We start from the raw sequence: 23,993 nt of genomic DNA on the forward strand, positions 1-23,993 counted from the left end.
GGCAGTGAGAGTACAGAGTCCTAACCATTGGACAGTCAGGGAAGTCTCTAAAAAGAATTTTAATGGAAAAAAAAATCCATTAATAATTCTACTATCTTTGGACTTTCTTGGTGGTCCAGTGATTAAGAAGACTCCACGCTTCCACTGCTGGGGGCCTGGGTTCGATCCCTGGTTGGGGAACTAAGATCCCACAAGCCTCAAGGCACCACAAAAATAAATAAATAAATAATTCTACTATCTTGACACAGCAGTTACTTAGGGTGTTTTATTTTAATACTCCTCTCTCTTCAGGATTTTCTTTAAATTTTTATTTTGAAATAATTATGTGTTCACAGAAAGTTGCAAAAGTAGCCCAGGAGTGTCACATGTACCCATCACCCAGTTTTCCCTCATGGTAAAAATTTTATATAGCTATGGAACAACGTCAAAACCTGGGAGTGGACATTGGTACCACCCACAGACTTTGTTCAGGTTTCACCCCTTTCTATGCACTCGCTTGTGTGAGGGTGTCTGTGTGTAACTGTGTGTAACTGTATCACTTGTGTGGATTTGTGCGACCACCACCACTGTTCCATGATACAACGATCTCCACCACACTGCCCCTTTGTAGTCGCATTCACCCCCTCCCTGCCCTCATCCCTGACCGCTGACAGCCACCGATCTGTTCTCCATCTCTGTGGTTCTGTCATTGGGGAACACTATATAAATGGACTCATGCAGTGTGTGACTTTTGAGATCCACCGTTTCACTCAGCATCGTGCCCTGGAGATGCACCCAGATTGCTCTGGTATCAACGCACGTGTGTGCGTGTGTGCTAAGTCACTTCAGTTGTTTCCGACTCTGTGACCCCATGGACTAGCCCTCCAGGCTCCTCTGTCCATGGGATTCTCCAGGCAAGAATACTGGAGTGGGTTACCATGCCCTCCTCCAGGGGCTCTTCCCGACCCAGGGATCAAACCCAAGTATCTTACATCTCCTGCATTGGCAGGTGGGTTCTTTGCCACTAGTGCCACATGGGAAGCTCTTGGTATCAGTGGTTCATTCCTTTTTATTACTGAGCTGTATTCCATGGAATGGATGAACGTACTATGATTTATTTAACCATTCACCCATTGAAGAACATTTGGGTTGTTTGTAGTTTGGAGAGATTTATTTCACCATTTCTTTCTCTATATTAAAGTTTATGTATCTATTAGTTTGAAATATACAGTTTTTTCTTCATTTTTATTTTTTTGTTTTTATTTTTAAGAATTTTTCCTACTTATTTGTGTTTCTGTTTTAGTTAGTGTTATTTTTCCATTTTCTACACAGCAATCATTGGATTGCATAAACTTTCATCAGATGCATATATCAAAATTTACTTAACAGTTCTCTGCTCTGGGCGTTTTGCTTATTTTTGATCACTTATAAAATTGTTATACTCTGCTATCATATATCTAGGTAGAGATAGCCCCCTTCTTTTTGAAATTATTTCTTTGGGATAAATTCCCAAGTTCAGAATCATAGGATCAAATGGACAACCACGTCGATGTCTTTTGATCTGGCTTATGAAAGTGTTATACTGACGTACAGTCATTGAACTTGAGTAAGGATTTTCTCCCATATCTTTAACAGCTCTGAGTTATAACCCTAGTTCCCAAACTTGTCGGCATACTGGAAACACCCCAGAACCTTCAAAACATCCTGAGGCCTGTACCCAACTCCCAGAGGTTGTGATTAAATTGGTCTGGCATCTAGACTGGGCTTTGGAATTTTAAAAATATCATCAGGTAATTCTCCTAACATGTGGACAAGTTTGGAAATCACTGAATGACAGCTTCTGTAGAAGTGTTCACTTGTGTTACGGATGCAGAATGTTACCTCCTCATCGTTTCAGTTTGCACACCCAGGATGAGGGAGCATGAGAGCATTTTGAGGACGTTCATTCACTATGTGCACTTGCTCCTCTGTGAACTGTCTCTTCCTGCTCTTAGCACGTGTTTTTATGTTTCAGAAATAGATCAGAAAAAAAAAATAGATCAGATGACTTCCAGGGGACATTAGCTATTGGAATCTCGGAGTTCGCCTTACATGTGTATGAAATAGCTCGGAATTGGAATCAGTGAGGTTTCAGCACCAGGACTGATGCGAGTTCACAGGAAGCAGGGCAGGGCAGCAGGGGTGGGGAGGAGAGCCGGAGGCCCGGGCCCCGAACCCCACATCTTAGGATACTCCCAGTGGAGCACGAACCCTCTCCCGAGCAGGGGTGGGTGGGGAATGAGACACCTGCCTGGTGCCCCAGTCCGGTCTGCCCCCTTCCCCCGACACCAGGCATCGGCTACGCCTCCCAGATGATCGTCACCCTCCTCAACATCTACTACATCATCGTCCTGGCCTGGGCCCTCTTCTACCTCTTCAGCAGCTTTACTGTCGACCTGCCCTGGGGGAGCTGCCGCCACGACTGGAACACGGGTGAGGTCACACCCTCCTGCTTGGCCGCGGTGACCGGGGAGAGGGATCGGCCCTGTACCCTGGGACTCAGGCCCCCACCCCTCACTTGGGATGCTCTAGAAGTCTCCCAAGGACATCACGGAGGTCTTACACCAAAGATAAGAGTGAGAATCCACCAGCATCACAGGGAAAATGTCACAGACCTTTTTTCCAAAAAGCAATTTTACTTACTTATTTTTCGCTTGTGCTGGGTCTTTGCTGCTGCACGTGCTTTTCTGTCTTTGTGGGAAGTGGGGGCTACGCTCTGGTTCTGGTGCCTGGGTTTCTCATTGCGGCGGCTTCTCTTGTTGGGGGGCACGGGCTCTAGGCACGCGCTTCAGTGGCTGCAGCGCGTGGGAACAGTAGTTTCGGCTCCCGGTCTCTAGAGCACAGGCTCTGTGGTCGTGACACACAGGCTTAGTTGTTCTTTGGCACGCAGGATCATCCCGGCTCAGGGATCAAACCCAGGATCCACTGAGCCACCAGAAAAGCCCTACAGACTTTGTAAAAAATTCATGGGTTCCATCAAACACATTATCAATGCAAGTATCATGAAGAAAGAACTGACTTCATTTTGTGCAGTTTAGCCCTTTATGTGATCTGAGACATGGTTAGTTTGATATATGTATATATTACATATAATACATATATTATATATATGTATATATTACATATAATACATATATATATGTATATATTGCATACAATACATATATACTGCATACAATACATATATACAATATATGTGTATATATTATTATATATGTATATATAACATATATGTATATATTATTTCATTTATTTGTTTTTCATGTCTTCTTTCTGATGCTATTTTCAACTTCCAGTTTATCTGGACTGAACCGGGGAATACACCATTTTATACAGTATCTCTATCATTTACAATAGCAAGTAATTGTCTCTTGTGGTTCCATCTTAAGACAGGAGCCCATAAGGCCATAGAACTACTGAGTCTAATGAATAGAAAGTAAACATGAAATTAAAGATAAAATTAAAAGTTACCTAGGGGAGTGCTGTCCAGAAGAACCGTCTGGGGTGATAAGTGTCCGGGTATTCTCTGACCCGGCAGCCACTAGGTGCCCCCTCGCCTCCAAACTGTGTGCTGTCTCTCCAGGCCTTCCTTCCTTTGTTCCTCTCTGCCACCACCTCCATGCCACTACTTTTCAGGTGAAAAGTCCAGTCCTGGATGTCCCTCCCTGAGGATCACTGATCCACTAGGCTCTGCTCAATGTGTCTGTTAGAGCCTGTCCCGGCCCCGGCCCCTGGCATTCACCTGGCTTTATCTCTGTTTGTTGGTCTGGTTTGGGCTTAGTGAAGTGAAACTGAAAGTCGCTCAGTCGTGTCCGACTCTTTGAGATCCCATGGACTATACAGTCCATGGAATTCTCCAGGCCAGAATACTGGAGTGGGTAGCCTTTCCCTTCTCCAGGGGAATCTCCCCAACCCAGGGATCGAAGCCAGGTCTCCCGCATTGAAGGCAAGTTTGTGCTTAGTGCTCTGTACTGTATCCTGAGCTCTCAAAACATATTTGTGGAGTGAATCAGGTTTTAAAAAATCTGTTCTCTTGTGATATTTTCTTTATTGTGTTTTTTCTTCTCCTCTCTTTGTTTCCTCCTCCCCCCCCCTCCCTCCCCCCTCCCTCCTCCCTCCCCCCTCCCTCCCCCCTCCCTCCTCCCTCCCCCCTCCCTCCCTCCCCCACCCCCCCATATCTGTCCCCTCCTTTATTTTAATTTTTGGCTGCTGGGTCGTTGCTGCTCATGGGCTCTCTAGTTGTGGCCCACAGGCTTAGTTGCTCCTAGGCATGTGGGATCTTAGTTCCCTGTGCAGTGCCTCATGGCTCAGTGGTGTCCAACTCGTGATCCCACGGACTGTAGCCCGTCAGACTCCTCTTTCCATGGGGATTCTCTAGGCAAGAATACTGGAGTAGGTTGCCATGCCCTCCTTCAGGGGAATCTTCCCAACCCAGGGTTGGAATCCAGGTCTCCTGCATTGCAGGCAGACTCTTTACCAGCTGAGACACCAGGGATACCAAGAATACTGGAGTGGGTAGCCTATCCCTTCTCCAGGGAATCTTCCTGACCCAGGATCAAAGTGGGCTCTCCTGCATTGCAGGTGGATTCTTTAGCAACTGAGCTACCAGGGAAGCCTGACCAGGGACCATTTCCCCACCCAGGGATCAAACCCGAGTCCCCTGCACTGGAAGGTGGATTCTTAACCACTGGCCCCCCAGGGCAGTCCCCAGCTCCCAGATCCTCTGCAGGTGGAACTTAACACATTTTGCTGAGCAGGACCCCAGCCCTCACTTCCTCACAGATGGGTGATCACAAGTCATCTCTGAGAAGATTCACTTTCTTGGGTGTGCAGTGGGGAAAATGCTCTCTATAGTAGTATTTCCCAGGATTGCTGTCCTGATAAAACGCAAAGAAGGGCGTGAACACTTTGTGAAAAGTCTGAAGGCATAGAGGGGTAATTGAGAGCCACTATTTATGGAGCGCCCTGGAGCCTCATCTTCATTTAATCCCCTTATCGGCCCTGCACAGACTCTTCTCATGTGCATTTAGAGCCAACAGGACTGAGGCTTAGAGAGCCTCTCAGTGAATAACCTGGGGTGTTGGGGGGGGGGAGTGGGGGTGGGTGGGGAGTGGGATTCAAGCCAGAGCCTCCTGACCTGTATCCCTGCTCTTAGCCATGACTGCACCATTTCCCCAGATGGTGTCCTGATTGTTCCTCAAAGGTTGTGAGTCCATCCAGGATGGCGGCCCAGAAATATTTGTCTATTTGAAGCAGTGTGCAAAGCATCTTTGCTGATGCCGCCTGGTCTTGCTTTAATTAGAACATGCAGCCGCGACCCGCCCCCCATCCCACCCCCTACACCCTCTGCCATGGAGAAGTGGGAAAGGGTGCCATGGGTTTGATGAGGTTATGATGTCTTTCGTGTCTCATTGTGAGACTGTTTTGTTTAGATAACTTCAGCCCAGACACCTTCCTTCCCAGTCTCTTAAAGCTCCCCTCACTCTCTGGTCACACTGGCCAGTGATCTTTCTCTTGCTCCCCCGACCCCTGGCTGCCCACAGAGCGCTGCGTGGAGTTCCAGAGGACCAATGGCTCTCTGAATGCGACCGCTGAGAATGCCACCTCTCCCGTCATCGAGTTCTGGGAGTAAGTGAGGCCTTTTCTCCCTTCAGCCAGTGTGGACAGTGTGTCCAGGGCATGGGGCTGGGTTCATACGGTGGTGACTCCACAGACGGCAAGGGATGAATTTCTGCTTCCCCCTTTGGTGGCCCCACCATCCAAGTGGCTTTTCCCTTGTGGCTGTATCTGTGGTTAATGCAGGACTGTCCTCGGGCTGGGCCTGCCTCCCCTCCCCTGGGGCCAGCCCCATGAGTGTCCACCCTCCTCCCCAGCTTCTTGTCAGTTACCTTTACTGCTCCTCCCCCTCCAAATACTGACATTCACCCAAAAAGTGATTCCTAACATCAAAGCCGTCATCACGGTCTGACTGAGAGAATGTTTGCATCCCCTTCTCTGGGTTCAGTTGCACTCGGCCTGGCAGAATAAACTTACCTGGGGACAGATTGTGTTTGCCGTCCTATCTGTCTATCCCCATCTCTGGGCAAAGGAGAGCCTCACGGATCAGAGTGAAGGAGCCGGTGAGCCTTCTTCAGATCAGAGCGAGAGGCCCGGCTCCACTGCCCAGGGAGCTGAGGCTGGCAATTCACCCCTCTCTCCCCAGGAGGCGGGTCCTGAAGATCTCGGAGGGCATCCAGCACCTGGGGGCCCTGCGCTGGGAGCTGGCCCTGTGCCTCCTGCTCGCCTGGGTCGTCTGCTACTTCTGCATCTGGAAGGGCGTCAAGTCCACGGGCAAGGTCTGTGTCAGACAGCCCCAGGCCCCTCCCCTCCTGGGGACCTCAGCCACCCACGGGTTCAGGTTGTTCCTAGTCGGGGATTGGGAGGGAATGACCCCCACAAAGATTGCTTGGTGCTCGCTTGCTTGATTTTGTGCCTCTCCTGGGCTCAGTCACATGTTCTTCTATTTGGGGAAGTGAAATGGAAGAAAGACAGGGAGGGAAGGGGAGACGGGGGGGGAGGGGGAGACAGAGGGGGAGGGGGAGACAGATGGGGAGGGGGAGACAGAGAGAGGGAGGGGGAGACAGAGAGAGGGAGGGGGAGACAGAGATGGGGGAGGGGGGGACAGAGAGAGGGAGTGGGAGACAGAGAGAGAGGGAGGGGGAGACAGAGGGAGGGAGGGGGAGACGGGGGGGAGGGGAGACAGAGACAGGGAGGGGGAGATGGAAGGAGGGAGGGGGAGACAGAGAGAGAGGGAGGGGGAGACAGAGAGAGGGAGGGGGAGACAGAGATGGGGAGGGGGAGACAGAGGGAGGGAGGGGGAGACAGAGGGAGGGAGGGGGAGACAGAGGGGGGAGGGGGAGATAGGGGAGATGGAGAGAGGGAGGGGGAGACAGGGGGAGACAGAGACGGGGAGGGGGAGACAGAGAGAGGGAGGGAGAGACAGAGGGGGGAGGGGGAGACAGGGGGAGACAGAGAGAGGGAGGGGGAGACAGGGGGAGACAGAGAGAGGGAGGGGGAGACGGAGAGGGGGAGGGGGAGACAGGGGGAGGGGAGACAGGGGGAGGGGGAGGGGGAGGGGGAGACAGGGGGAGGGGAGACAGGGGGAGGGGAGACCGAGACGGGGAGGGGGAGACAGAGGGGGAGGGGGAGATGGAGAGAGGGAGGGGAGACAGAGACAGGGCGGGAGGCAGGATCTCGGAGCACACCGCGTGAGTGGGTGCATCGAACTCTGAACACAGTGCACGCACCCTTTTTCATACATCAGTGCTCTGGGACTGTTCGTCTCGACACAGTTCTCAGCCCCCTAAGGCCCAAGGGAGACGCCTTGCCCTGGAGCGTGTCATACAGGGCAGCTAGAGTTCTCCCGGACTCTGGCCCCCGAGGCCTCTGACCAGGCTGCTCTCCTAATCGGGCCGCGCAGTCATGCTAAGCTCGTAAGCTCAGCGAGGACAGGGGTCACGTGTGACAGAGCTGTCGTCCCCGACGACCCTGGCCACAGTTCTAAGCCCCCTGTCAGGGGCATGCCTAAATTCATTCAGTCACTCCACAAATATTTGCCGGGAGTTGTGTCGGGGGAGCCGGAGGGAGGGAGGCGGGAGGTTGTGGCTGGAGGCAGAGGGCAGACAGGACTGAACAGCTGCGGGATGAGGGGTGAGCAGGAGGAGGGAGCTGGCGGGCTCCGTGACCTCTCCTGTGGGGTCGCAGCTCCTCCAGCCCCTCCCGCCCCCCTCACAGCTTCCGTGTCTTTCCATCGCCTTGGCCCAGGTGGTGTACTTCACGGCCACCTTCCCTTACCTCATGCTGGTGGTCCTGTTGATTCGAGGGGTGACGCTGCCCGGGGCAGCCCAAGGAATTCAGTTCTACCTGTACCCAAACCTCACGCGTCTCTGGGACCCCCAGGTAAGAAGCCACCGGCAATGAAGGCTGCCCCTGTGTTCTGTATGGGCTCTGCTCCATCTCCGGCGTCCGTGGAGGGGGATATTTCCACATCTGCGGGCAGCTGTTTGTGCTCCCCTGCTAGTTTGACAGCTGCCAGGGAGCCCAGGGCGTGTCCCTCGGGGGCTGAAGGTCCTAAAAGCCCTTCTCCAAGCTCTCCCCTGCCCCACCTCCCAGCCCCGCTTGGCACCTCCTTTCACACTGGGCAGCCTCTCTCCCCTGACCCTCCATCAGCCTTCTGCTTCCCCCTCTCTGCCCACATGGCCACCCCTGGCCATGTCCCCAGCCCCGCCTGGAGCCAGCTGGCTGGTGTTGAATTTCCTGCCTGCTGTCCAGAGGGCTGCACCCGGCCTCCCTCTCCCTCCCGGCCCTTCCTTCAGGTCCACCCTCCAGGAGCCGGTGCTTGCTGACCGAGAGTTTGCACAGCAACGCCTGTTGTGAGAAGCCTCTGCCGGCTTCTCGCCTCCTGTTTGCCCGCCATTTTGAAGGGCCCCCCAGGTGGCGCTAGTGGTAAAGAATCAGCCTGTCAATGCAGGAGACTAGGGTTACATCCCCTGAAGGAGGGCACGGCAACCCGCTCCAGCATGCTTGCCTGGAGAGTCCCATGGACAGAGGAGCCTGGCGGGCTCCAGTCCATGGGGTCACAAAGACTCAGACAGGACTGAGCGACTTAGGATGCATATGTATGCAAAGCCAGGAGGTGTGGAGGTGGAACAGGCCATGGGTGAGGGAAGCCCAGAGCCCTACACACCCGGCTACCCCCTGCCCCCATCCCTATGGCAGAGGTCACCTCCCGGGAGCCTCCTTGGCTTGGTGGGGAGGGACCATGTCCCTGAAAGTGTTGCCCAGCTCAGGGCAGACCAGCAACTGGACAGCTTTTCAAACATTTTAATAGTAAAGGCAGCGGCATTGTCTTGCTGAGGGGCAAGGGGTGCAGGAGAGGAGGAAACGGCCCCTCTCCCAGCTCCCTTTGAGGCGGGGACATCCCCACAGAGGCAGTGGCTCCGTTTGCTCCTTGTGCAGAGGTTGGGGTGACTGTTCTCCAGCCTGCCATCCCGCCCCCCCCCCCCCGATGGACTACAAGCTCTTCCATCCTGGGTCCTGGGGTTGCAATGGCCCCCAGAAGCAGCCAGACCACTTGAGCCCAGACGTTGCCCCAGCCTCAGCCTGGGATTCCTTCCCGACCTGTGGTGGGATGTGAGCGTGCCCTCCTGACCCCGTTTCTGAGACAGATAGAGACAGACGCAGCTGCCTCATCTCCACCTGGGCCCGAGGGTGCAGTCGGGCCATGGAGCCAAACTGTAGAACAGCAGCTGCCGCAGCTAGAAAACCCCAGACGTCATCTGTGCAAACTCCTTCCAGCACAGATGAGCAGACGGGGCCCAGGCTCACATGGAAGTAACAGCAGGCCGAGACACACAGGGGACCCCGTGGTGGGACCAGGCAGCAAGCTGGAGGCGGTGGAGCAGCAGAGCGGGCAAGGCCTGGGGGGAGAGGAGCCGGGTGTGGGTCTGGCGTGGATCCTTCACGCAGGAGGAGTTGCTGTGGTTCTGGAGCACGGCGTGGACCAGTGGCTGAGCCAGAAGGTATCTTTGCTTGGGGGTCAGGCAGGAAGAAGGAGGGGTAAAAGACAGGGAGATGGGCAGGTGGAATGAAAGAAGAAAGGGACACAGGGTTCAGAATCACTGGAACTGACCTGTGGCTTCTGTAATCGATGCCCTGTTCGTGCTGACCAGCTGTGCATAGCCGACAACTGCTGAGCGCCTGCCACAGCCCTGGCATCGTTAAGAGGTTCATGTGTACTATTTCAGCTCATCCTCACCGCCAGCCAGTGAAGTATCCCCACCTTTGTTAGTTGTTGTTATTGTTATTCAGTTGCTCAGTCGTGTCCCACTCTTTGCGACCCCATGGACTGCAGCACACCAGGCTCCCCTGTCCTTCAACATCTCCCGGAGTTTGCTCAAACTCATGTCTGTTGAGTCAGTGATGCCATCCAGCCATCTCATCCTCTGTCATCCCCTTCTCCTCCTGCCTTCACTCTTTCCCAGCATCAGGGTCTTTTCCAATGAGTCGGTTCTTCACATCAGGTGGCCAAAGTATTGGAGTTTCAGCTTCAGCATCAGTCCTTCCAATGAGTATTCAGGACTGATTTCCTTTAGGATTGACTGGTTCTATCTCCTTGCTGTCCAAGGGACTCTTGAGAGCCTTCTCCAGCACCACATATAACAGCTGCCGGCAAATATGAAGAAGGAGGACCAGAGAGCATGAAGCTCTGAGAGTTAAAAGGCTGTAATTGTGTGTCTGGCTACTGCAGGGATGAAGAGTTCTTTCAGTCTCCTCTCCAGGACCCTGTCCTTCCAACCCTGGGCAGCTGCAGGCCATGCAGGGAGCCGACGCCCTCAGAGTCCTCCAAGACCATGGGAGGGAGATGTTTCCAGAGCCAGGCTTGGTCCTGAGCTTTCGAGCAACCATGTTAGCTGCTGGTCCTGGCCTCCTGTGGGGCGGGATGTCCCGACCAGAGTCCCAATCAAATCCAGTTGGCATTCCCCAGGAATTGTGACAGTTCCAACCTGCATTTGGCTGGCACTTGAGAAAGGTGCAAAATTCCTGCAGCACAAAGATCAGAGCACCTCTGTCCGTCAAGGTCTCAGTCTGGGAGCGGAAGCCAGGCAGAGACACGACTGGGTTTATCTGCCTGCCGGGCTGCTGTGCGGTGGGTGGGCTGCTGCCTCTCCTGGGCTCCCCAGCACCGACTCCGTCCCACTGGGGAGCGGCCACGGGGGCTCCGCTGGTGCGTGTGCTGGCTTCAGACTCCGTTTCTTTCCCTCACCCACCCTGTCCATTGCACTTTGGTAGATCGGTAAGGACAGGGGTTGGGGACAAGGTGTCCAGAGAACCCTTGTTGGACATCTTAAATCTCTGTGTTAAGCTTTTCTCAGGAGGGTTTATTTCGGGGGGAGGTTGGAGCCATTAATTAGAATGAGGCTTTTTATTTTGATGTCGCACATTGAGACCTAGGGAACCTCATTGTCACTGGAAGGCGAGTTGCTTCTTTAAAATGACAGCAACAGCAAACAGCCCACTGTGCTGTGCTGCGCTTAGCCACTCAGTTGTGTCCGACTCTTTGTGACCAGACAGGCTCCTCTGTCCATGGGGATTCTCCAGGCAACAGTACCAGAGTGGGTTGCCATGCCCTGCTCCAGGGGAATCTTCTGAACCCAGGGATCGAACCCAGGTCTCTTGCATTGCAGGTGGATTCTTTACCATCTGAGCCACCAGGGAAGCCCAAGAATACTGGAGTGGGTAGCCCATCCCTTCTCCAGGGAACTTCCCGACCCAGGAATCGAACCAGGGTCTCCTGCATTGCAAGCGAATTCTTTACCAGCTGAGCTACCAAGGAAGCCCTGAGGTGGGATAGGGAACTAGTATTTTTTTATGTAGTAGGCATTTGACATGCACTATTTTATTTTTATTTGTTATTTTACACATTTTTTCTGTTAATATACCCCTTTTATTTCACTTATTACCATTTTCATGATGAGGCAAGTGAGGTTCAGAGAGGTGAAGTGATCTGCCTAAGATCACACAGCTATTAATGAACAGAGTTAGGAAATGAACCCAGCTTGACTCCAAAGCCCAGGCTTTTTCTGTTACATAATTGCCTTCCTGAAAATAGTAAATATAATAGTTCTTGGGGTTGGACTCCAGTTGAAAAACATCTTTCCTGGATCTTCTAAAAATTTCTCTCTTCCCCTGTCCCCTACTTGGTCAAGTTTTTTTCACACATGTTTTGTCGAGCAGTCTTCTGCTCCAGCCAAGCACATGGAGTTTTGTTCTGGAAACAAGGGCTCCTGTACTAGGCAGGTGGCAGCTGGGATGTGGTGGGAACAGAATGGCTTGCTCTGCTGTCCTCCGGCCCTTCCCCACTCCGCTCCCAGCCTGCGGCTCCCCGACCCCAGCAGGCCAGCCCAGAGCAGCTGCAAGCGAACTCACTAGCCAGGGGCCTGGGTCACAATTGCGGTGTTGACCCCTGCACTCTGAACCCTCAGCCCTCTTGCTTCCTTTTCCTCTGTACTCATCAACCTCTCCTCCCAGCTTGATCTGAGTGTGTTCCCCGAGGGCGAGGTGAACATCGAACAGCCGAGTCACAGTTTTCCTTTACTTCTTCTTCCCAAGCCCCAGTTTGAAATACTTCCTAACAACGGGATTTGCCCATGGGCAACCATGGGAATGTCTCCAAGGAAACAGAGAGTTCCCTCTGTGGACCATGGGCCCCGCCAGGTATGGGAGTAGACCTCCAGGGCCCAAGGCTGGGGCAGGTCCTGGATAACCTGCCTGGAAAGACCTCCCTGATTCTTTCTTTATATTTATTTATTTTATTTTGGCTTCATCAGGTCTTAGTTCCTGGAGGAGGAAATGGCAACCCACTCCAGTATTCTTGCCTGGCAAATCCCATGGACAGAGGAGCCTGGTGGGCTACAGTCCATGGGGTCACAAAGAGTCGGACACGACTGAGCGACGGAGCACACACAGCAGGTCTTATTGGAGCAAATGGGGCTTCTACTGCATCATGCGGGCTCCTTCTTTGCAGCACACGGACTCCAGTTGTGGCCCACAGGCTTAGTTGCTCCATAGCATGTGAGATTTTATTTCCCCAACCAGGAATTGAACCCGTATCCCCCCACACTGCCAGGTGGATTCTTAACCACTGGACCACTAGGGAAGTCTCCCCTTATCCTTTCTTTTTGAGCTCAGAGACTCTTGCCTCACCGACCTGCCCTTGAGGCTACAATAATGAATGGAACAGACAAGTGACCTTCAGACCAGAGACCACTGGTTTCCTGGGAGGATGCTCCTCACAGTCTCTGGGGCAGTTTTAGAAGAAGAAAGGGTTTGAGATGCCCCAAAGGAGGCACTGGGCTTCCTGAGGCATGGCCTCTGCCTGGGGCATCCACAGAGTTTTGTCGCACCCCGCTATGCCGCGCTCGGCTTCTCTCCTTTCCTTGTCCAGTTTCTGAAATAAATCCCGAGGTCCCCCTCCCCTCTCCCCATCAGCATTTCCCCTGAGGTTTAAGAAAGTTTCCCTGGGGTGGTCAACCTTGCCCGCTAGCTCCTTTCTGGCCCTGCCCCCTTGGGGGTCTTCCTCTGTGCTTCTTGCCAAGGACCCCTGCCTTGGGTGGCAGCCCCTGCCTCCCAAATGCCCTGGGAGTCCTGGTGGGCAGGAGGCACAGACAGTCAGGGATGGCCCCCCTCTCTTCACCCTCTTTCCCGTCTGTCCCCACCCCCGCAGAAGTGGAAAGAGAGCAGGAAGCGAGAGCTGTTTATCAAGGGCTGGAGGGGCGGGATCCCCACTTCTGGCTGTTCGCTGGGGTTCCCCAGGAGGCTCTGAAACCACACAAAATTCTGAGTTCTGCTCTAGGCCTAGTTCAGGGTCTCAGCTGGGATGCTGGTTGAGGAATCCATGTTCAGAGGCAGTCAGCTGGCATAGGGTCCCTCGGACCCGCCAGAGCACCAAGGAAAGGGGGGGGCATTTGGGAGAAGTGAGTGGTGAGAGCAGGAGCAAGGGAGGTTGAGGGTGGTCGCAGTGATTAGGGAGGCGGGAGGGGTGGGCAGGGGCTGAGGAGCTGTGGACATGAGCAGCTGAGGCTTTGGTGCCCGTGGGCACAGGGAGCCTGATTTTAGTGGAAGGACAGCAGGGACCTCTTTGGGGGCTGCTGTGGAGGGCGAGACCCGAAGTGGGGACCCCACCACCGGCCTGGCGATGTCCATGGCCGCAGCTCGGTGCTCACGTCCCCTGAAGGCAGGAGGTGCCTGGGGAGGGTCTGTGGCCCCAGGAACCCCACCTCCTGTGGATCTGCAGCCTTGCCGAGCCCCGTTCGCCTTGATCTTCTTTCTCTTTGGGATGTTATTCTAGCTGTGAAATCTAAATCACAGCGCACACGGGCCAGACCGGCAGCTGAGATAATAAGAGGGACAGCCGTGCCCTGTGTTCACCAAGCGCCGTCTGCCCCCAGGAGCACACAGCCCCTTAGAGACGAGGTCTCTTCATTCTCTGGATGTTTTGTGAGCTGAGGATCCCGCCTCTGTTTTCTGAGGGTTTTGAGGCACGTGGGGCACACACTCTGACATTGAGGACCCACATCCCCAGACTGTCCCTGGGTTCCTTCCAAACTGGGCACATCACCCGGGGTCTGGGGTGGGAGAAATTGGGGGCTGAGTCCCAGGCTTTGTTTCCATTACGGCAGCACGGGGCCTGGCCTCACTTTTTCTTTTGCTTGTTTGTTTTTTGTTTTGTATCTGACTGCCCCAGGTCTTAGTTTCAACATGAAGATTTTTTTTTTTTTTTTGCAGCATGTGGGATCTAGTTCCCTGAGCAGGAATTGAACCCAGGCCCCCCCCCCCCCTGCATTGCATGCAGGGAGTCTTAACCATTGGACACCAGGGAAGTCCCCAGGCCTCACTTGGTTCTACAGCACCTGCCCGCTGGCCTCCATCGTGGGTCCTTTAGTCCTGATGCCCGTGCCATCCTGGTGGTGCCCAAGACACCCCATCTAGGGGCCCAGGAAGTCGAGCCCATTGGGACAGCATGATCTCGGGGCTCTCTGCCCAGGCCGAGGGCAGGGCTCGGCATCCTCAGCCTGGCTCAGCCGTGCACCTGTGGGCACCTCGGGGGAACAGCTTTCTTGCCTTTTCTCTGTGTAGGTGTGGATGGATGCGGGTACCCAGATCTTCTTTTCCTTCGCCATCTGCCTAGGATGCCTGACAGCCTTGGGCAGCTACAACAAGTACCACAACAACTGCTACAGGTGAGTGGGCATGGGGCCTGAGCACCTGACCGTCCAGGTATGTCAGGGTGTAGGGGAGATCCCTGCACCCCACCTGCCTTCACCCCACTCTCCAATCAATCCCCCAGAGCTGCCAGGTGATGAGAGGAGCCGGGGCAGCACGGGCAATCAATTGCTTCCCGGGGAAACAGGATAATTGAGGTTGGCTGGGAAACCCAGCCCCAGGCTCACGTGGAGGGCAGTGGGCACAGGTGTGCAAGCAGACCTGCCCGGGAGTGACATCACATAGAGCAGCCTGGTCCTGCCTGCTCTGTCCCCTCCCCATGGTGGTTCCCACGGGCCCATCTGGGTTATGTCAGAGAATTTAAGCCGGTTTTAGTATTACCTAAATAAAATCACATCATGCATTTCAAAATCGAAACTTAGGTGAGTAAGGAACATCTGTAGCCTCGGTGCCCCTCTCCCCCCGTTAACGTGTGGGCTGGGCTGAGTCATGAGGTTGGTGTCTCAGGAGGCACGGTGACGGCACGGTGGGAGAGGGAGGCCGTGTGTCCGTGGGTGTGGTTCACCCCCTGTTACTCCCTTGGGGCCTCACTCTTCCAGGATGACCGTGGGTCAGTCCAAGTCTGAGCCCATGGAGTCGGGGCTCAGGACCAGCCCCTAGGGTGTCCTCTGCCCCTACTGGGCAGACAGTGTCCCTTGAGGTCCCTGGTCCCGGCCAGAGGCGCTGGGAGCCCCGCTGACCGTCTGTTCCCTGCCCCGCCCTTGCCCGCAGGGACAGCATCGCGCTCTGCTTCCTCAACAGCGGCACCAGCTTCGTGGCCGGGTTTGCCATCTTCTCCATCCTGGGCTTCATGTCCCAAGAGCAGGGGGTGCCCATCTCTGAAGTGGCTGAGTCAGGTGGGTGGTGTTTTGGGGAGTGGGGGGCCCAAGACAGGGGACTCTGTGAGCTTTGTCTAAATCTTCGCCAGCCCACTGGGATTCACAGGCGTTTCTACTGTCCCCTACACTCTGGGTGGCCTTTCGGTGGCTGCGTCCTGGGAAGACATGGGGTGGACTTAAGCAGCAATTCCAGCTTCAAAGGGCGAACGGGTGTGCAGAGAACATTTTCCTTCCCACACTGGCCTCCAGCAGCCCACCCTGGAGGCAACCAGTATTATCAGGTTTGTGTTTTTCCTTCCAGGAATGGTTTAAGCTTTTATCAGAAAAAGGATACACATACGTCTATACATACACATTCACACACACATACGTATTACTGTTTCTGCTTGTTACATCTTGTAACGCCCAGTTGCTAAGGTGCGGTATACACTGTCCTGCATCCTGCCCTGTCTTGTTCCCTTTAAAGTGTGTCTCAGAGGTGAGTTAATTACCGGCACATGGCTTTCCTCCTTTAAGTGCCTGGCCTGCCTCCCCCATGCAGCACTGCTGCTGCTTTTAAATAAAATCACAGATGGTCCCCTATCTGGGTAAGTGGCCAGCATTTGCCTTGTACACCCTCTAGGCCCATGGACCACCTGCTGGCACCTGTAACAAGACGATTTTGATCATGGGGTTCACAAGCTCCCCCGTCACACAAGGTGCTGGGCACCAGATAACTGACATCATGGGCTCTTATTAAGAACGCTTGCGTTTCTCTGTTACAAAGCGCTGCCCTGTGCCAGGCGAGGTGCTGAGCGTTTGCGGTGACTCGTGATGGAGAGTGGTGGGGCAGGCCCCGGCAGCACGGGAAGCAGGCTAGGAGCTGACCATCGTCCCAGCTCACAGTCTTGCCCTTCCTTTTAGACAAGATGGGGCGCGTTCAGAGTGGTATGGCCATAGACATGCCCTTCCTTTCAAAGGCAGCTCCCTATGGATGATCGGGGGCTGGCATGTGACCCTGTTCTTGCCATCTGAGCCGGCCGGGGGCAACATGAAGTGTTTGAGAGGATGGTGGGGGGGGGTGGTATCATGACACCCAATTTCAGCTCGCTTGCTGTCGGGCAAGAGAAAAGGCCCCCACTGCAGAGGTGGCCAGCAGTGCTCCAGACCCAGTCTAGTCGTGAAGGTATTTTCTTTGGAAACTTACAGAAACCACTCTCCATCAATTGTCTTATGGTCGCACAAAGGCTCCACATCCTTCACCTCCCCCGCTCCCCCTTTAACACTGGGACAACCAGCTCCACAAACATCTGTGAGCTCTTTTTAAGTATGAAACCTCTGGTTTGGGGTAATAGATCTGAAGAGTGAGTGCTGAGGATTTGGGGGTAGAAATTATAGAAAGGCGGGTGAAACAGATCCCTTCCTATTTTCTAAAACCCTTTAAAATACACACAGCTTTTACGTTCTCCTCCTGCCCCGAGAAAACAGCGGGCGGGACCTTGAAAAGCAGGGGTCAGGTCAGGGTCTGGGTGTCTTCTGGGCCAGGACGGTGGTGGGGGTGGCTAGCTTCAGGGCTCCTGCTGTCCTGTATCTCACACCGGGATGCCCGCTCAGGGGTGGCACCGGCGTGTCCCTCTCTCTCTCCAGGCCCCGGCCTGGCCTTCATCGCCTACCCCCGGGCAGTGGTGATGTTGCCCTTCTCGCCCCTCTGGGCCTGCTGCTTCTTCTTCATGGTCGTCCTCCTGGGACTGGACAGCCAGGTATCAAGAGAGATGGCCACTCAGAGCCTGAGAGACAGTGGTGTGCGGGGGCTGGGGGTGGGGAGCAGCGGGCTTGTTCCCCAACATTGAACCTGATGCCCCGAAGGCCCTTAAAACAGCTGGGGGCTGGGCGCATGTCAGGCGGCGAGGCCTTTCCAGGGACCAGGGGGTGCTTTGGAGGGTGGATCCGACCCCGACCATGCAGGGGCCGCTCTGGACTGTCAGGAGGCAGGCAGGGCTGCCCCCGGGAGCGATGAGCCAGAGCTGGTTGATGGAGCTTCTCGTGGGGGGCGCTTGCCCTCCAACTCCTCGCCTTCTCGTCCAGTTCGTGTGCGTGGAAAGCCTGGTGACGGCGCTGGTGGACATGTACCCCCGTGTGTTCCGCAAGAAGAACCGCAGGGAGGTCCTCATTCTGGGGGTGTCTGTCACCTCCTTCCTCGTCGGGCTGGTCATGCTCACAGAGGTGAGGGTGTGGGGGCTTGCAGGTGGGTCCTGGGGAGGCGGAGAAGCCAAGGGGGGGTCACTGTCCTCCCGGCAGGGGAAGCAGGCACGGGGTGGGGGGTGGAGTGTGGGCAGGAAGGACAGGGGGAGAGGGAGTGGGCTGCTGTGATACCAGGTCTCTGCCATCCGGGCTTCAGGGCCTGAGGTCTGGTCCTTTCCTAGCCCGGGAAGCACTGCACATCTTAGCTCTGGTCATGGCTGAGGGATGCTTTGGCTCCCCAGATGCTGAGAAGTATGGAAAGCCTAGATGGGAAAATCAAAAGTGTCCAGTGCAGTTGGACTGGAAAAAACTGCATCCAGCAAGACCCCATGAGTTCCCAGGCAGCTGACCCAAGTTCCAGGGACAGACTTCAAAGGCAGAAAGGGAGCCCTGGGGTGGGTGACATTCCGGGTGATGTCTCAGGGGAGAAGGCAGGAGATGGAGCTCGTAGCTTGATGGTACCCAGGATGGCCCCTTATCCTGACCTTCTGCCAAAAATGCACACTGTCGTGGGCTCTGCATCACCCCCTGCTTGTTCTCAGGGCTGAGCTAACAATGGCTGTTTCAGCTCTCTTTCCAAAAACAATAAGAAGCCCCTGTCCTCGTCACGTGTCTGCCTAGAGCTTCACAGCTTACCAACCAGGCTCTCTTTTCATCTCTGTCTCCTGTGATCCTCCCCGCCTCCACTCCATGGCCCGAGGGTAAGGTTCTGTCTCTCCCCCTCCCCGGGCAGGGCGGCATGTACGTGTTCCAGCTCTTTGACTACTATGCAGCCAGCGGCATGTGCCTGCTGTTCGTGGCCGTCTTCGAGTCCTTCTGCGTGGCGTGGGCCTACGGTGAGTGACTCCCTCCGGTCCTGACCCTGGCACTCGCCTCTGCCCAGGGCTCTCAGACAAAGGAGATACCACTGCTCACAACGACCTTTCCCTGGCCCAACCTCAAAAAAAAAAAAAATCCCAAGAATCCGACATGGCCCCCAAGAGGTGGTCTTGTGCACCCTCCTAATGATGGCTGCCCCCAGCCCACCTTAGGGGCCCATATCACGTCTTATCCAGAGCTTTTCAGCCTTTAACAACCTCGATCATCAGAAAGCCTATGCCTTGGCCCAAGCCGAGTTCTGCCCACTGCTGTTTATGTCTATGAATCCCAGGCAAGAGTCAGCTCCCAGGGGCGATCAGAGAAGACAACCACCACATCTTTTTCTGACCGGTCCTTGCCTTTCCTGGTGGCTGTGGTCCCTGTCCTGATGCTTCAGATGCTAGACGGTCCTTTCTCCCCCTCCCTCCTCTCCTTCATGGCAGGAGCTGGGCGCTTCTACGACAACATCGAGGACATGATTGGGTACAGGCCGTGGCCTCTCATCAAATACTGTTGGCTCTTCCTCACGCCGGCCGTGTGCACAGTAAGACAAGCTCCAGAGGAAAAGCCAGATGAAGGGAGAGAGATGGTGGTCCAGGAGGGTAGACGAGCCCTTACCCTAGAAGGGACTTCTCCGTGGGGACTGAAAATCATTTAGAGGTTTCATTCATCCTCCTGTTGGGTTCTGCTAAATGCTACCCAGATAGCTTCTTCCTTTCCATTTCACAGAAGGATAAACTGCGGGCCAGGGCAGCTGGCTCGATCTACTCCACAATGTGAGTCTAAAGTGGCAGGTGCCTTGGGCTGTTGAGGTGATACTCACTGATAAAGTCCAGCGATGACAATAGCAGTTCTAGAACACTTAACTTCCTGCTGGGCACAGAGTACATCACACATTTAATCAGTCCTCACAAGAACCCCACGAAGTTAAGAATTACCGCTGTATTCGCTTCTCAGGTGAAACTGAAGCCCTGGAGGTTAAGCAGTTCACTGGAGCTGGAAGGTGGCTGAGAGCTGGGACTCAAGCCCAGGCAGCCTGGCTTGGAGTCTGGGCCTGAGCTCCTAAGCACTGCTGCTCTGGCTTTCCCTGGGTCAGCAGCGCCCCTGAATGCCCACTATGCTGATGACAGGCCAGGGGATGGAGGCTCCACCCCTGCACTCCAGGTGCTCACAGCTGGGCACCAAGTCCCAACTGAGGGCCAACCATGTGTAGAGATGCCCAGGGGCACGGGAACCCTGCAGAGACAGAGTAGGCACCTTGGAAATACCTCCCCGGGGGTGTGGATTTTGAGCTGTCTGTGGATGGAGGCTGGAGGTAGACTGGCCCAGCTGGGTCGGAGGACCCATGCTCCCCCAGCCCCATCTCTCCTACTCTCACCCTCAGGCCACCTTCCTCTTCTCCCTGATCAAGTACACCCCACTGACCTACAACAAGAAGTACAAGTACCCGTGGTGGGGCGATGCCCTGGGCTGGCTCCTGGCCCTCTCCTCCATGGTCTGCATTCCTGCCTGGAGCTGCTACAAGCTCAGCACCCTCAAGGGCTCTTTCAGAGAGGTAGGGAGATGGAGGGGAGGAAAGAGTCAGAGGATGAGCTGGTGGCTCGTCCTTGCTGACAGGTGGCAGCCTGCCTAGGTTGAGGGTGGTTCACAGGAGAGCCAGGGGTCCTGGTGTGGGGATCGGGGAGGGACAGACGGAGTGCTCAACAGTCTCAGAAAGAGACAAGAGGCTACCGAGATGCTGCTGTGGTTACCAGGAGGGTGTCTGGGTAGGAGGAGGCATGCACACAGCAGCGAAGAGGGGTGCTGCCCACCCCCTCCTGCTCACGACAGCTCCCACTCTGCTCGCAGAGAGTTCGCCAGCTCCTCTGCCCAGCTGAGGACCTTCCCCAGGGGCACCGAGCAGGACCCTCTGCCCGGACCACACCCAGGACATCACTTCTCATCCTGACTGAGCTGGAGCTTCACCGCTAGGGGCCAGGCCCTGGGTGGTCCAGTGAGCCTGGCTGCGGGCACGATTACAGAAGGAACACAAAGAAGCAGCCCCTCTGCGCTTCTCCAGGCTCCCCGACCCGGCTCGGGAAGGGGTGGGGGTTGGGGGGCAGGCAGAGACTAGACAAGATAATAGGGGACATTTTAGAACTCAATTCTGAGCTGGGTGCCAACTTCCCTGCTCCAGGGGTGGCTGGACAGGTGAGAAGGGCCAGGATCAAGGGCAACCCCTTTGAGAGGGGCCTGGGGAGTCTGGGGGATGCTGGGGGCAGGGGCGAGAGCTCTGTTTGGCTTCCCTTCATTCCATTAAATCCACGTTCTTCCCACCAGCTGCTAGCGGGTCTGCCTGGTTTCTGCCCCCTGCCCACCTCCTCACCCACCCCATCCACTGTCTCTCCTTCCAACATTGAGTGGGGTCTCTCCTTGTGGACCAGGAGCAGAGGGGCTGCTGTGGGAGATGGGGATGGGGTCCAGGCACGGTCCTTGGCCAGAGGGGTTGTCTCCTCTCCCCATCTGTCCCCTCTCTCAGGTCCCTTCCCCCCTCCTTCACTCTGGAATGAGAAAGGAGATGGAAGGGAGAAGAAGGAGTTCTCATTAGAGGAAGGAGGATGAGAGTGGCTGGGCTTCTTTCCGTCAGATTTCCCCCGTTGAGTCTTTTCCTGGCCTGGCCTGCCCAAACTGCACTCCGCACTGGGCATCGTGCGCCAGGCTCTAGACACAGACAATCCGCGAAGCCCCGGTGGAGCAGGCCACTACCCGACTCGGCCAGCAGAGGGCGCCACCTCCTTGGGGCCGCCGCGCATTTCAGCTTGCAGGAGGATGGATGCGGACTTGGTACCCAAGACGCGGCCTCCAGGCGGGCAGTTAAGAGACCTCGGCCGGCCCGAGCGCGCAGATGCGTCCAGAGAGAAGCCGGCGGGGGGAGGCAGAGCCTATGCGACTTTGCGGTCAGCGGGCCTGACTTTGGCCTTGCAGCCCTGGGCAGGTGCCTGGAGCAGGCGCTTGTCCTGGGGGCCTCCAAGGATTCTTAGCGATGCAGACAGGTGCACAGAGTTTCCTGGATGATTTTCTTAGCTTTTTAGTGAGCCTACTAGTGGGAAAATGCACTGAAGCCCTCGGGTTTTATTCTTTGTTATTGTTGGAGGGTTTATTAATATCAGTGATGGCAGCTCATTCCTGGACAGTAGCTGCCGCCCCCACCCCCCACCCCAGGGTGCCAGGCGCAACCCAATCCTAAGATGGGAGAAATAAATTTGCTAGAGGAACTTATGGGTCTCCAGATACACACTTGGAGTCTTCGCCCAGCTGAGGACATTTCCAGGACACAAACTACTGGGCGCTGTGCTCAGGACACGTGAGGAGCAAAAATGGACATCTCTTTAAGGACAAAGGATGACAACTGCTATGAAAGACAAGCAAAGTCTCTGAGAATGAATAAGTGGGTGTGGGAGGGACCCTGAGGATCCCAGGACAGGGGTCTGGGAAGTCCCAGGGAGGGAGGCAAGCACTTCAGTCACAGTGATCTAACCCCTCTTTGGGAGCTTCGCTGATGGTGGATGGAGTTGGAAAATAACCCACCAGCACCAAGATCCGGAGATGTGGGTTCTGATCCTCTCCTGCCTCACACCTGCTGGGTTTCTTGTTGGAATTCAGGTCTTCATTTTTTGCAGACAGATGATACTGGGCGCCTCACCCACAGACAGGTTTGTGGTGGGGCTGGATGGGGTCATGTGCATGCAGGCCCATCCCTGAGGTCATTAGACCAGTAGGGAATGGATTAGGGGGAGCTGTCCTAGAAGTCAGGGCTCAGGTCAGGGAAAGGGAATGGCCATACCTGGAGGTGACTTCAGCCTCTCAAAGGGATGGCTGGGGTGGGGCCACTTTCTGTCCCCTCTGCTTGAGCCCTGATTGGGAGATTCAGATCCTGCAGTTCCCAGAGGAAGAAGAGCCCTTTGTCTAGAGACCCCACCTGTTGGAGAAGGAGACCTTAGAACACATCATTTAGCTTCTGCTGCTGCTGCTAAGTTGCTTCAGTTGTGTCCGACTCTATTCACCCTCAATTTGCTCATCTGTAAAATGGGCAGATCAATGCCTCTGTATCAAGATTTCTGTGAGGCGGGCAGAGAGCCTCAGGGCAAGCTGAAAGGAAAGGGGAGAGGCAGTAGTTCCCAGAGAGTTAGGGCTGGCCACCCTAAGATCGGGGAGCTTCCAAGGGGACCCTGAGTCCCCAGGCTTCGTGGGCCCTCAGACTGTGCTCACACATACAACAGGTCTAGGACCCACACGTGTGCACACACACAGCCCCTCACTCTCCGCAAATGAGTGTGCACAGACCTGGACACACCACAGTCTGCCAGGCTGGCAGGCTTGGCATGGGTCTTACTAGCGATGTGACCTTGGGCAAGTTCATGGCTCCGATCCTTAATTTTCTCCTCTATAAAACGAGAATAATAATATTTACCTCATTGTGGTGTTAGAGTCCAGTGCAGAGGGTAGGGGTAGCTGCCTTGGGGACATATTTCAGGCAAATCCATCCTGTTTCCCATGACTCCACCCCCACCCCTGCATTGAGTTGTCAGTGAAACAGAAAAGCCCAGAAAGAGCTCAGAGACATCTTTGCTGCCCCCTCTACTTCCCCAGCCCCATGTATCAGGTTGCAAGGGACCCCAGGAAGAAGGCTACACATTTATTACCTAAGCATTTTTGCTAGGAGGCAAGAGAGAGGCAGAGTTAAAATAACCTTACATCCATGGCCTGAGGGTCCTGCTTAGCACCAGCAGTTTTGTCTAAGAAAAGCAAGACCTGAGTCCTCCAGGCCCTAATCTACCCCCTGGTTCTGAGAGAGCAATACACTTTCTGGAGAGGGAAGACCAAGATCAGTATTTCCCTCGAGTTGCATCCATCCATCCCTCCCACCCACCCAGCCGTCCATCCACCCACCCAGCCGTCCGTCCACCCACCCAGCCGTCCACCCACCCACCCATCCATCTATCCATCCATCCATCCATCTGTCCATCCAGCCAGCCAGCCATCCGTCCATCCACCCATCCACCCATCCATCTACCCACAAATTCATCCATCCATCCACGTGCCTACTCTAATCCAGCGCTATATCAAATGCTTGAGGGAGAAACACAGAATTATGACATGTGATCCCTGCTGTCTGGATATGCCTGGTCTAGGCAACATTGCTGCAGAGGAACAGGCACAGATTTTTGGAGCCCAGCTTTAAATCCTAGCTCTGTCATTTACTAGAGAGACCTCCAT

The 23,993-nt window shown here is 54.9% G+C and overlaps 1 protein-coding gene across 4 annotated transcripts in view; it reads left to right on the forward strand.

The window, feature by feature from the left end:
* The window catches only part of SLC6A13 (solute carrier family 6 member 13), a 40,133-nt gene extending 19,078 nt beyond the window's left edge, over positions 1 to 21,055 (forward strand). Inside the window, exons 1-13 of one of the 4 annotated variants that reach the window (XM_043882147.1) lie at positions 1,692 to 1,769; positions 2,311 to 2,451; positions 5,562 to 5,646; positions 6,221 to 6,353; positions 7,822 to 7,956; positions 14,695 to 14,798; positions 15,553 to 15,677; positions 17,253 to 17,398; positions 17,724 to 17,861; positions 18,613 to 18,715; positions 19,181 to 19,281; positions 20,122 to 20,292; positions 20,586 to 21,055. In XM_043882147.1, the coding sequence (XP_043738082.1) occupies positions 2,331 to 2,451; positions 5,562 to 5,646; positions 6,221 to 6,353; positions 7,822 to 7,956; positions 14,695 to 14,798; positions 15,553 to 15,677; positions 17,253 to 17,398; positions 17,724 to 17,861; positions 18,613 to 18,715; positions 19,181 to 19,281; positions 20,122 to 20,292; positions 20,586 to 20,708 (1,485 nt within the window). In that variant the 5' untranslated portion in view covers positions 1,692 to 1,769; positions 2,311 to 2,330 and the 3' untranslated portion in view covers positions 20,709 to 21,055. Of the gene's footprint in view, positions 1 to 1,691; positions 1,770 to 2,310; positions 2,452 to 5,561; positions 5,647 to 6,220; positions 6,354 to 7,821; positions 7,957 to 14,694; positions 14,799 to 15,552; positions 15,678 to 17,252; positions 17,399 to 17,723; positions 17,862 to 18,612; positions 18,716 to 19,180; positions 19,282 to 20,121; positions 20,293 to 20,585 lie in introns of those variants that run through there. The other 3 variants (XM_043882145.1, XM_043882144.1, XM_043882146.1) reach the window with 3 other exon arrangements.
* Positions 21,056 to 23,993: the final 2,938 nt, after the last annotated feature.

The sequence above is a fragment of the Cervus elaphus genome, chromosome 22 (assembly GCF_910594005.1).
Source record: "Cervus elaphus chromosome 22, mCerEla1.1, whole genome shotgun sequence".
Classification (NCBI taxonomy): Eukaryota; Metazoa; Chordata; class Mammalia; order Artiodactyla; family Cervidae; genus Cervus; species Cervus elaphus.